The sequence below is a fragment of the Coregonus lavaretus genome, assembly GCF_964263955.1.
Source record: "Coregonus lavaretus genome assembly, contig: HAP1_SCAFFOLD_612, whole genome shotgun sequence".
Lineage (NCBI taxonomy): Eukaryota > Metazoa > Chordata > Actinopteri > Salmoniformes > Salmonidae > Coregonus > Coregonus lavaretus.
This window is the reverse complement of record NW_028166842.1, coordinates 236,475-250,771: the sequence shown is the minus strand read 5'-3', so window position 1 is coordinate 250,771 and position 14,297 is coordinate 236,475. Positions and strand designations below refer to the sequence as shown.

Sequence of the window (14,297 nt, the reverse complement as noted above, 5' to 3'; positions counted from 1 at the left end):
ATTTCAGATCAAATGTTTCATATGAGGTGACAGTATATAATGTCACCTTTTATTTGAGGATATTTTAATACATATCTGTTTCAACATTTAGAAATGAAAGCTCTTTATGTATCTAGTCCCCCTATTTGAAGAAGTCAAAAGTATTCTGACCAATTCACTTATAGTGTATTAACGTAGTCAAAAGTTGAGTATTTGGTCTCAAACTCATTGGTTGCATTTGCAGTTTGTTTTGGTTGTGTTTTGGGTTATGTTTTGTCCAATAGTAACTGAATGGTGGATGATGACTGGAGTAATTTTCTGTCTAAGTGAGTAGATAACATGTTTCTAAACACTACTAAATGAATCCTGATGATGCCATGATTAAGACAAATCATGAATGAATCATGAATAATAATGAGTGAGAAAGTTACAGAGGCTACAACAAAACATGCTAACCTCTCACCATTACCAATAACAGAGGGGGTATGATCCTTGTTCCTCTGTAACTTTCTCATTCATCATCATTCACGATTCATTCATGATTATTCATAATCATGTTAGCGTCCACATGAATGTAGAAGTGTTCAGAAACATCTTCTATTCTTACTGACAATACAAGTGAAGTGACTCCAAAATGACAGGACATTATTCACCATTCAGTTTCTATTGGGGAAAACATAATCCAAAACACAACCAAAACAAACTGAAAATGTATTCAACAAGTTTGTAGAATAACAAGCTTGATGTAATCACTGTGGGTAAGGAATATGGGACCAAATACTAAACATTTGACTAAATTAATTTGTCCAAATAATTACGACTTTTTCATTGGGGAGAATTACACACATAAAGTGCTTTAATTTCTAAACGGTAAAACAGATATGAATTAATACCTTTAAATAAAAGGTGACATTCTGTACTGTTGCCTAATATGAAACATTCTATCTCAAATCCAAAATGCTGGAGCATAGCACCAAATGTAAAACTGTAAGCTTCACTGTCCAAACACATATGGTGTGGACTATGTGTGCCTGGTAAACACATGTGGATCTGGTGAACAGTTCTCACTTGTTGACCAACTACAGGAATACTGACCTCAGAGTCTCCAGTTTACAGTGGGGATTCCCCAGTCCAGCAGAGAGCAGCTTCACTCCTGAATCCTTCAGGTCATTGTTACTCAGATCCAGCTCTCTCAGGTGTGAGGGGTTTGACTTCAGAGCTGAGACCAGAGAAGCACAGCCTTCCTCTGTGACTAGACAGCGTGACAGCCTGCAAAGAGTCAAATCATATTAAAACCACACTGCTATTCTTTGGTGGTCAAAATAGTGGCAGTATATTTTTTTCAACATATTCAGATATATCAGTGTCCTGAAACCTGCCATATCTATTCATAAATGAATGTTTCATTATTAGAAATGACAAATTATCAAAGTATTGCATGTAGATAGAAAAATGTATAGTACAAATATTTGAGTAGACTGACCAGAGCAGTTTAAAAAGCAGTATCAGTCAAAAGACAGACAGTGAGGTATCAGATTTAGATTGTATTGAGTATACAGTCCACACCATATCTATTTTGACAGTGAAGCTAACATTTTAAATGTGGCTCTATACTCCAGCATTTTGGATTTGAGATCAAATGTTTCATATGAGGTGACAGTATATAATGTCACCTTTTATTTGAGGGTATTTTAATACATATCTGTTTCACCGTTTAGAAATGAAAGCACTTTATGTTACTAGTCCCTCCATTTGACGAAGTCAAACGTATTCTGACCATTTGACTAATAGTGTATTAACGTAGTCAAAAGTTGAGTATTTGGTTGTAAACTCGTTGGTTGTGTTTGCAGTTTGTTTTGGGTTATGTTTTGCCCAATAGTAACTGAATGGTGGATGATGACTGGAGTAATTTTCTGTCTAAGTGAGTAGATAACAGGTTTCTGTAGCTGTGCCACTAGAGATCCTGGTTCGAATCCAGGCTCTGTCGTAGCCGGCCGCGACCGGGAGACCCATGGGGCGGCGCACAATTGGCCCAGCGTCGTCCAGGGTAGTATATAATGTCACCTTTTATTTGAGGGTATTTTTACACGTGTCTGTTTCACCATTTAGAAAAATAAATGCACTTTATGTATCTAGTCCCCCTATTTGAAGAAGTCATAAGTATTCTGACCAATTCACTTATTGTGTTTTAAAGTAGTCAAATGTTTAGTATTTGGTCCCATATTCCTTGCCGACAATAATCACCACAACGTGTATCCAGGTGAACAGTGAGTGCTTTATAAATACATTTGATTGATTGATAGGTTTAGGTTTTTTATGGCAAAAAACAGTATGGGTTTATGGCACTCTTGCTCCTCCTTGTGGCCGAATGTGGGTACTACATAACTCATTCACGACACCTGCTAGGCTCATAATCTGAGGTAGCAACTGCGTCAGATCTACAAATCCATTAGCTAGACCACCCGATTAGACAACAATCACCCCATTATATCCATTTGGTTTGCAACTCAGTGAACCTGCGCAGCATTCGCTCAATTTGATGCCTATGAAGGAAGAATTCGATGCATATCAAATTATTATTTCTTAATTAAAAAATGTCTTCTGGCTGTTTAAATTGGCCACATCTTGAAAAAGAAGACAGGGAAGTTTAGATTGTACACTTTTTTCTTAAAACAAATATGGTTAACCATGACCAGAAAATGTTTAATGTTTGATGGCTATCCGCCAGCCATCACCTCTTAAACTGTGTCTCACCTCACTATAGGTGACCACAACATGTACTCAGGTGAACAGTGAGCGCGCTCACCAAGTAGCCGTAACCTTGTTAATAATAAGTTACCTGAGGTAAACCTACAGGGTTAACGCTCACCAAGTAGCCGTAACCTTGTTAATAATAAGTTACCTGAGGTAAACCTACAGGGTTAACGCCCACCAAGTAGCCGTAACCTTGTTAATAATCAGTTACCTGAGGTAAACCTACAGGGTTAATGCTCACCAAATAGCCGTAACCTTGTTAATAATAAGTTACCTGAGGTAAACCTACAGGGTTAATGCTCACCAAGTAGCCGTAACCTTGTTAATAATCAGTTACCTGAGGTAAACCTACAGGGTTAACGCTCACCAAGTAGCCGTAACCTTGTTAATAATAAGTTACCTGAGGTAAACCTACAGGGTTAACGCTCACCAAGTAGCCGTAACCTTGTTAATAATCAGTTACCTGAGGTAAACCTACAGGGGTAACACTCACCAAGTAGCCGTAACCTTGGTAATAATCAGTTACCTGAGGTAAACCTACAGGGTTAACGCTCACCAAGTAGCCGTAACCTTGGTAATAATAAGTTACCTGAGGTAAACCTACAGGGTTAACGCAGGCATGTCTCATTGATAACAATAGTGAAGCTGGCATTGTGACGCAGAACAATGGACTGGCAATAGAACGTTCTGAAGGCGAGTCGGTGTCACGGAGCTCAATAGATCTAATAGGAGCTGGTAGGGTGAAAAATGTCCGAACGTAAGGCCTGTTTTTTCGCGATTACTTCATAACTAGGGACAAGGTGTTGGGTTCTATTTTTCTCATAATTGGATCTGTATGTGATGAATAACTTAGAAGGAATGCATTAATGATAAGCATAGGTTTGTACTATACTGATATAAATTGTTTCACATAACAGGCTGTGATTCATGTGTGGAACGTTAGGGGAAGGACAGATAAGACTTGTATTTCTTACAGATACGAACACTGCCTCTTTGTTGTCTGTGAACCGTTGTCTGTGAACCGTCCTTGGATGTAGGAACGTAGTCTTTTGGGTGCTGACTCTACAGGTTGTTATGATAAACTTATGCCTGGGAACGGTGGAGCGCCAAGGGGTGGGACCAACCCGTGCGCCAACGGATTGGCTGAGTAAAGTCTAAACCACACTCAGTCCTTTACTCTGATTGGCCAACAGAAGAGGTGGGAACTCTCTGTCAGAGTATTTGAGAAATAACCTGTAAACAATGGTTTAGTTCTCTGAGTGCCCTGCGAGGTATTTCAGTGGACCCGTATATACGAACCTTCATACTTATCATACATACATTTAGCATATAATAAATTAAGCTTGGATTGAAGATCTCTTGATTCTTATTCCAATACCAGATTTGAATTACGCAATTTCTAACAATGGTAATATTATGAAACTGGGCTCCATGGCGGATGCAATGAACTAGTTTTTCTCAGAATAAAAGCGTTAAAAAAATTATATTAAAAAGTTTGGTCCTTGGACACAGAGGGGTTAAACACTAAAGTTACCGTCCATCTAGTGAGAAGAGGAGAACCGGACAGAGGGAGCGTAGGCCAGCATCCGTCAACGAGAGAGGGAGAAGCCCTCCACGGTATTTAACAGGTGGAAGAAATAACCAGGGAGCTCCATCGGTCCACAAGAAATGCAGGCAGCCGGTGATGATGTAGTGGTAGCTAGGATAACTAGGATGCTGCTGGTAGAGTAGCTAGCTTAGCTAGCTGTACCGACTAGCTTGGATAGCTAGCAGGTCGTTCGTCTGTCCCTCGTCTCGAGGATGATGACGAATCCGGTGAACCACAAGATGAAACAAGGATAGCGAGTGAAAAGGATCTGGCTACACTCATACTGTCACTGACCATTAAGCAAAAAAGCAAATTGAACAATAAACTTCGGTGTCTCAACACTGTAACGAACTCCGTCGTTATTCCCCAAGATCACCTCAGACCACTCTGCGCGTAAATGGACAATATGCTTGGCGCCAAACCGTACGTGGACGCGGACAGTTCTGTACGTGGACGCGGAAAGTTCCAGAACGCGGACATGAGCAGAGCCACACAATAAACTAAACCCAGTCTTTACAGTCGGGTACATTAGCAATATTCATTTATTAAATTATGTAAAGCAAACATTCTAAGTTTTTTTATAACAATATTTTGAGATCTGGGCCCATATCCACAAAGTATCTCAGAGTAGAAAATTGGTCGTATAAGTGCTGAAAATTAAGACATTTTACACTTATGGGTATAAATTCCACACCATATCTATTTTGATAGTGAAGATAACATTTTAAATTTGGCTCTATACTCCAGCAGTTTGGAATTGAGATCAAATGTTTCATATGAGGTGACAGTATATAATGTCACCTTTTACATTTTTCAGATACATCAGTGTCCTGAAACCTGCCATATTTATAAATTAATGTATCCTTATTAGAAATTACAAATTATCAAAGTATTGCTTGTAGAGAGAAAAATATAAAGTATAAATATTTGAGTAGACTGACCAGAGCAGTTTAAAAAGCAGTATCAGTCAAAAGACAGACAGTGAGGTATCAGATTTAGATTGTATTGAGTATACAGTCCACACCATATCTATTTTGACAGTGAAGCTAACATTTTAAATGTAGCTCTGTACTCCAGTATTTTGGATTTGAGATCAAATGTTTCATATGAGGTGACAGTATATAATGTCACCTTTTATTTGAGGATATTTTAATACATATCTGTTTCAACATTTAGAAATGAAAGCTCTTTATGTATCTAGTCCCCCTATTTGAAGAAGTCAAAAGTATTCTGACCAATTCACTTATAGTGTATTAACGTAGTCAAAAGTTGAGTATTTGGTCTCAAACTCATTGGTTGCATTTGCAGTTTGTTTTGGTTGTGTTTTGGGTTATGTTTTGTCCAATAGTAACTGAATGGTGGATGATGACTGGAGTAATTTTCTGTCTAAGTGAGTAGATAACATGTTTCTAAACACTACTAAATGAATCCTGATGATGCCATGATTAAGACAAATCATGAATGAATCATGAATAATAATGAGTGAGAAAGTTACAGAGGCTACAACAAAACATGCTAACCTCTCACCATTACCAATAACATAGGGGGTATGATCCTTGTTCCTCTGTAACTTTCTCATTCATCATCATTCACGATTCATTCATGATTATTCATAATCATGTTAGCGTCCACATGAATGTAGAAGTGTTCAGAAACATCTTCTATTCTTACTGACAATACAAGTGAAGTGACTCCAAAATGACAGGACATTATTCACCATTCAGTTTCTATTGGGGAAAACATAATCCAAAACACAACCAAAACAAACTGAAAATGTATTCAACAAGTTTGTAGAATAACAAGCTTGATGTAATCACTGTGGGTAAGGAATATCGGACCAAATACTAAACATTTGACTAAATTAATTTGTCCAAATAATTACGACTTTTTCATTGGGGAGAATTACACACATAAAGTGCTTTAATTTCTAAACGGTAAAACAGATATGAATTAATACCTTTAAATAAAAGGTGACATTCTGTACTGTTGCCTAATATGAAACATTCTATCTCAAATCCAAAATGCTGGAGCATAGCACCAAATGTAAAACTGTAAGCTTCACTGTCCAAACACATATGGTGTGGACTATGTGTGCCTGGTAAACACATGTGGATCTGGTGAACAGTTCTCACTTGTTGACCAACTACAGGAATACTGACCTCAGAGTCTCCAGTTTACAGTGGGGATTCCCCAGTCCAGCAGAGAGCAGCTTCACTCCTGAATCCTTCAGGTCATTGTTACTCAGATCCAGCTCTCTCAGGTGTGAGGGGTTTGACTTCAGAGCTGAGACCAGAGAAGCACAGCCTTCCTCTGTGACTAGACAGCGTGACAGCCTGCAAAGAGTCAAATCATATTAAAACCACACTGCTATTCTTTGGTGGTCAAAATAGTGGCAGTATATTTTTTTCAACATATTCAGATATATCAGTGTCCTGAAACCTGCCATATCTATTCATAAATGAATGTTTCATTATTAGAAATGACAAATTATCAAAGTATTGCATGTAGATAGAAAAATGTATAGTACAAATATTTGAGTAGACTGACCAGAGCAGTTTAAAAAGCAGTATCAGTCAAAAGACAGACAGTGAGGTATCAGATTTAGATTGTATTGAGTATACAGTCCACACCATATCTATTTTGACAGTGAAGCTAACATTTTAAATGTGGCTCTATACTCCAGCATTTTGGATTTGAGATCAAATGTTTCATATGAGGTGACAGTATATAATGTCACCTTTTATTTGAGGGTATTTTAATACATATCTGTTTCACCGTTTAGAAATGAAAGCACTTTATGTTACTAGTCCCCCCATTTGACGAAGTCAAACGTATTCTGACCATTTGACTAATAGTGTATTAACGTAGTCAAAAGTTGAGTATTTGGTTGTAAACTTGTTGGTTGTGTTTGCAGTTTGTTTTGGGTTATGTTTTGCCCAATAGTAACTGAATGGTGGATGATGACTGGAGTAATTTTCTGTCTAAGTGAGTAGATAACAGGTTTCTGTAGCTGTGCCACTAGAGATCCTGGTTCGAATCCAGGCTCTGTCGTAGCCGGCCGCGACCGGGAGACCCATGGGGCGGCGCACAATTGGCCCAGCGTCGTCCAGGGTAGTATATAATGTCACCTTTTATTTGAGGGTATTTTTACACGTGTCTGTTTCACCATTTAGAAAAATAAATGCACTTTATGTATCTAGTCCCCCTATTTGAAGAAGTCATAAGTATTCTGACCAATTCACTTATTGTGTTTTAAAGTAGTCAAATGTTTAGTATTTGGTCCCATATTCCTTGCCGACAATAATCACCACAACGTGTATCCAGGTGAACAGTGAGTGCTTTATAAATACATTTGATTGATTGATAGGTTTAGGTTTTTTATGGCAAAAAACAGTATGGGTTTATGGCACTCTTGCTCCTCCTTGTGGCCGTATGTGGGTACTACATAACTCATTCACGACACCTGCTAGGCTCATAATCTGAGGTAGCAACTGCGTCAGATCTACAAATCCATTAGCTAGACCACCCGATTAGACAACAATCACCCCATTATATCCATTTGGTTTGCAACTCAGTGAACCTGCGCAGCATTCGCTCAATTTGATGCCTACGAAGGAAGAATTCGATGCATATCAAATTATTATTTCTTAATTAAAAAATGTCTTCTGGCTGTTTAAATTGGCCACATCTTGAAAAAGAAGACAGGGAAGTTTAGATTGTACACTTTTTTCTTAAAACAAATATGGTTAACCATGACCAGAAAATGTTTAATGTTTGATGGCTATCCGCCAGCCATCACCTCTTAAACTGTGTCTCACCTCACTATAGGTGACCACAACATGTACTCAGGTGAACAGTGAGCGCGCTCACCAAGTAGCCGTAACCTTGTTAATAATAAGTTACCTGAGGTAAACCTACAGGGTTAACGCTCACCAAGTAGCCGTAACCTTGTTAATAATAAGTTACCTGAGGTAAACCTACAGGGTTAACGCCCACCAAGTAGCCGTAACCTTGTTAATAATCAGTTACCTGAGGTAAACCTACAGGGTTAATGCTCACCAAATAGCCGTAACCTTGTTAATAATAAGTTACCTGAGGTAAACCTACAGGGTTAATGCTCACCAAGTAGCCGTAACCTTGTTAATAATCAGTTACCTGAGGTAAACCTACAGGGTTAACGCTCACCAAGTAGCCGTAACCTTGTTAATAATAAGTTACCTGAGGTAAACCTACAGGGTTAACGCTCACCAAGTAGCCGTAACCTTGTTAATAATCAGTTACCTGAGGTAAACCTACAGGGTTAATGCTCACCAAGTAGCCGTAACCTTGTTAATAATAAGTTACCTGAGGTAAACCTACAGGGTTAATGCTCACCAAGTAGCCGTAACCTTGTTAATAAGAAGTTACCTGAGGTAAACCTACAGGGTAAACGCTCACCAAGTAGCCGTAACCTTGTTAATAATAAGTTACCTGAGGTAAACCTACAGGGGTAACACTCACCAAGTAGCCGTAACCTTGTTAATAATAAGTTACCTGAGGTAAACCTACAGGGTCAACACAGGCAGCTCTCATTGATAACAATAGTGAAGCTGGCATTGTGACGCAGAACAATGGACTGGCAATAGAACGTTCTGAAGGCGAGTCGGTGTCACGGAGCTCAATAGAACTAATAGGAGCTGGTAGGGTGAAAAATGTCCGAACGTAAGGCCTGTTTTTTCGCGATTACTTCATAACTAGGGACAAGGTGTTGGGTTCTATTTTTCTCATAATTGGATCTGTATGTGATGAATAACTTAGAAGGAATGCATTAATGATAAGCATAGGTTTGTACTATACTGATATAAATTTTTTCACATAACAGGCTGTGATTCATGTGTGGAACGTTAGGGGAAGGACAGATAAGACTTGTATTTCTTACAGATACGAACACTGCCTCTTTGTTGTCTGTGAACCGTTGTCTGTGAACCGTCCTTGGATGTAGGAACGTAGTCTTTTGGGTGCTGACTCTACAGGTTGTTATGATAAACTTATGCCTGGGAACGGTGGAGCGCCAAGGGGTGGGACCAACCCGTGCGCCAACGGATTGGCTGAGTAAAGTCTAAACCACACTCAGTCCTTTACTCTGATTGGCCAACAGAAGAGGTGGGAACTCTCTGTCAGAGTATTTGAGAAATAACCTGTAAACAATGGTTAAGTTCTCTGAGTGCCCTGCGAGGTATTTCAGTGGACCCGTATATACGAACCTTCATACTTATCATACATACATTTTACATATAATAAATTAAGCTTGGATTGAAGATCTCTTGATTCTTATTCCAATACCAGATTTGAATTACACAATTTCTAACAATGGTAATATTATGAAACTGGGCTCCATGGCGGATGCAATGAACTAGTTTTTCTCAGAAAAAAAGCGTTAAAAAAATTATATTAAAAAGTTTGGTCCTTGGACACAGAGGGGTTAAACACTAAAGTTACCGTCCATCTAGTGAGAAGAGGAGAACCGGACAGAGGGAGCGTAGGCCAGCATCCGTCAACGAGAGAGGGAGAAGCCCTCCACAGTATTTAACAGGTGGAAGAAATAACCAGGGAGCTCCATCGGTCCACAAGAAATGCAGGCAGCCGGTGATGATGTAGTGGTAACTAGGATAACTAGGATGCTGCTGGTAGAGTAGCTAGCTTAGCCAGCTGTACCGACTAGCTTGGCTAGCTAGCAGGTCGTTCGTCTGTCCCTCGTCTCGAGGATGATGACGAATCCGGTGAACCACAAGATGAAACAAGGATAGCGAGTGAAAAGGATCTGGCTACACTCATACTGTCCCTGACCGTAAAGCAAAAAGCAAATTGAACAATAAACTTCGGTGTCTCAACACTGTAACGAACTCCGTCGTTATTCCCCAAGATCACCTCAGACCACTCTGCGCGTAAATGGACAATATGTTTGGCGCCAAACCGTACATTGACGCGGACAGTTCTGTACGTGAACGCGGACAGTTCCAGAACGCGGACATGAGCAGAGCCACACAATAAACTAAACCCAGTCTTTACAGTCGGGTACATTAGTAATATTCATTTATTAAATTATGTAAAGCAAACATTCTAAGTTTTTTTATAACAATATTTTGAGATCTGGGCCCATATCCACAAAGTATCTCAGAGTAAAAAATTGGTCGTATAAGTGCTGAAAATTAAGACATTTTACACTTATGGGTATAAATTCCACACCATATCTATTTTGACAGTGAAGATAACATTTTAAATTTGGCTCTATACTCCAGCATTTTGGATTTTAAAACAAATGTTTCATATGAGGTGACAGTATATAATGTCACCTTTTACATTTTTCAGATACATCAGTGTCCTGAAACCTGCCATATTTATAAATGAATGTATCCTTATTAGAAATTACAAATTATCAAAGTATTGCTTGTAGAGAGAAAAATATAAAGTACAAATATTTGAGTAGACTGACCAGAGCAGTTTAAAAAGCAGTATCAGTCAAAAGACAGACAGTGAGGTATCAGATTTAGATTGTATTGAGTATACAGTCCACACCATATCTATTTTGAAAAGTGAAGCTTACATTTTAAATGTGGCTCTGTACTCCAACATTTTGGATTTGAGATCAAATGTTTCATATGAGGTGACAGTATATAATGTCACCTTTTATTTGAGGATATTTTAATACATATCTGTTTCAACATTTAGAAATGAAAGCTCTTTATGTATCTAGTCCCCCTATTTGAAGAAGTCATAAGTATTCTGACCAATTCACTTATAGTGTATTAAAGTTGTCAAAAGTTGAGTATTCGGTCCCAAACTCGTTGGTTTCATTTGCAGTTTGTTTTGGTTGTGTTTTGGGTTATGTTTTGCCCAACAGTAACTGAATGGTAGATGATGACTAGATTAATCCTCTGTCTAAGTGAGTAGATAACATGTTTCTAAACACTACTAAATTAATCTTAATGATGCCATGATTAAGAACAATTATGAATGAGTCATGAATAATAATGAATGAGAAAGTTACAGAGGCTACAACAAAACATGCTAACCTCTCACCATTACCAATAACAGAGGGGGTATGATCCTTGTTCCTCTGTAACTTTCTCATTCATCATCATTCACGATTCATTCATGATTATTCATAATCATGGTAGCATCCACATGAATGTAGAAGTGTTCAGAAACATCTTCTATTCTTACTGACAATACAATTGAAGTGACTCCAAAATGACAGAACATTATTCACCATTCAGTTTCTATTGGGAAAAACATCATCCAAAACACAACCAAGACAAACTGCAAATGCATTCAACAAGTTTGTAGAATCACAAGCTTGATGTAATCACTGCAGGTAAGGAATATTGGACTAAATACTAAACTTATGACTACTTTAATACAATATAAGTGAATATGTCCAAATTATTACGACTTTTTCAAATGGGAGAACTAGACACATAAAGTGCTTTCATTTCCAAACAGTAACACAGATACGTATGAAAATATCCTCAAATAAAAGGTGACATTCTGTACTGTTGCCTAATATGACACATTATATCTCAAATCCAAAATGCTGGAGCATAGCAAATGTTAAACTGTAAGCTTCACTGTCCAAACACATATGGTGTGGACTATGTGTGCCTGGTAAACACATGTGGATCTGGTGAACAGTTATCACTTGTTGACCAACTACAGGAATACTGACCTCAGAGTCTCCAGTTTACAGTGTGGATTCCCCAGACCAGCAGAGAGCAGTCTGACTCCTGAGTCTCCTGGGTGATTGTAGCTCAGGTCCAGCTCTCTCAGGTGTGAGGGGTTTGACTTCAGAACTGAGACCAGAGAAGCACAGCCTTCCTCTGTGACTAGACAGCCTGACAGCCTGCAAATAGTCAAATCATAGTAAAATCACACTGCTATTCTTTGGTGTTGAAAATAGTGGCAGTATATTTTGTCAACATTTTCAGATACATCAGTGTCCTGAAACCTGCCATATCTATTTATAAATGTATCCTTATAAAAAATTTAAAATGATCAAAGTATTGCTTGTAGAGAGAAAAATATAAAGTACAAATATTTGAGTAGACTGACCAGAGCAGTTTAAAAAGCAGTATCAGTCAAAAGACAAACAGTGAGGTATCAGATTTAGATTGTATTGAGTATACAGTCCACACCATATCTATTTTGACAGTGAAGCTAACATTTTAAATGTGGCTCTATACTCCAGCATTTTGGATTTGAGATCAAATGTTTCATATGAGCTGACAGTATTTAATGTCACCTTTTATTTGAGGGTATTTTAATACATATCTGTTTCACCGTTTAGAAATGAAAGCACTATGTATCTAGTTCCCCTATTTGAAGAAGTCATAAGTATTATGACCAATTCACTTATAGTGTATTAAAGTAGTCAAAAGTTGAGTATTTGGTCCCAAACTCGTTGGTTTCCTTTGCAGTTTGTTTTGGTTGTGTTATGTTTTGTCCAATAGTAACTGAATGGTGGATGATGACTGGAGTAATTTTCTGTCTAAGTGAGTAGATAACATGTTTCTAAACACTACTAAATGAATCCTGATGATGCCATGATTAAGAACAATTATGAATGAATCATGAATAATAATGAATGAGAACGTTATAGAGGCTACAACAAAACATGCTAACCTCTCACCATTGCCAATAACAGAGGGGGTATGATCCTTGTTCCTCTGTAACTTTCTCATTCATCATCATTTACGATTCATACATGATTATTTATAATCATGGTAGCGTCCACATGAATGTAGAAGTGTTCAGAAACATCTTCTATTCTTACTGACAATACAAGTGAAGTGACTCCAAAATGACAGGACATTTTTCACCATTCAGTTTCTATTGGGAAAAAAATAATCCAAAACACAACCAAAACAAACTGCAAATGCATTCAACAAGTTTGTAGAATCACAAGCTTGATGTAATCACTGCAGGTAAGGAATATGGGACCAAATACTAAACTTATGACTACTTTAATACAATATAAGTGAATATGTCCAAATTATTACGACTTTTTCAAACGGGAGAAATAGACACATAAAGTGATTTCATTTCTAAACAGTAACACAGATATGTATGAAAATATCCTCAAATAAAAGGTGACATTATATACTGTCGCCCAATATGAAACATTCTATCTCAAATACAAAATCCTGGAGCATAGCACCAAATAATTTTAAACTGTAAGCTTCACTGTCCAAACACATATGGTGTGGACTATGTGTGCCTGGTAAACACATGTGGATCTGGTGAACAGTTATCACTTGTTGACCAAATACAGGAATACTGACCTCAGAGTCTCCAGTTCACAGTGGGGATTCCCCAGTCCAGCAGAGAGCAGCTCCACTCCTGAATCCTTCAGGTCATTGTTACTCAGATCCAGCTCTCTCAGGTGTGAGGGGTTTGACTTCAGAGCTGAGACCAGAGAAGCACAGCCTTCCTCTGTGACTAGACAGCCTGACAGCCTGCAAAGATTCAAATCCTATTAAAACCACACTGCCTATTCTTTGGTGGTGAAGATAGTGCCAGTATATTTTGTCAACATTTTCAGATACATCAGTTTCCTGAAACCTGCCATATCTACTTATAAATGTATCCTTATTAAAAAATAAAAAATTATCAAAGTATTGCTTGTAGATAGAAAAATATAAAGTACAAATATTTGAGTAGACTGACCAGACCAGTTTAAAAAGCAGTATCAGTCAAAAGACAGACAGTGAGGTATCAGATTTAGATTGTATTGAGTATACAGTCCACACCATATCTATTTTGACAGTGAAGCTAACATTTGAAATTTGGCTCTATACTCCAGCATTTTGGATTTGAGATCAAATGTTTCATATGAGGTGACAGTATATAATGTCACCTTTTATTTGAGGGTATTTTCATACATATCTGTTTCACCGTTTAGAAATGAAAGCACTTTATGTATCCAGTCCCCCTATTTGAA

General features: G+C 37.9%; 1 protein-coding gene across 1 annotated transcript; it reads right to left on the bottom strand.

Moving 5' to 3' along the window:
- Nucleotides 1-1,058: 1,058 nt before the first annotated feature.
- LOC311114220 (ribonuclease inhibitor-like) lies at nucleotides 1,059-13,063 on the bottom strand (the record flags this gene model as incomplete). The annotated part of the gene is made up of 4 exons (XM_084189486.1): nucleotides 1,059-1,248; nucleotides 6,481-6,654; nucleotides 12,027-12,122; nucleotides 13,053-13,063. The coding sequence occupies 4 exons, from the start codon at nucleotides 13,061-13,063 to the stop codon at nucleotides 1,059-1,061; spliced, it is 471 nt and encodes a 156-aa protein (XP_084045612.1).
- Nucleotides 13,064-14,297: the final 1,234 nt, after the last annotated feature.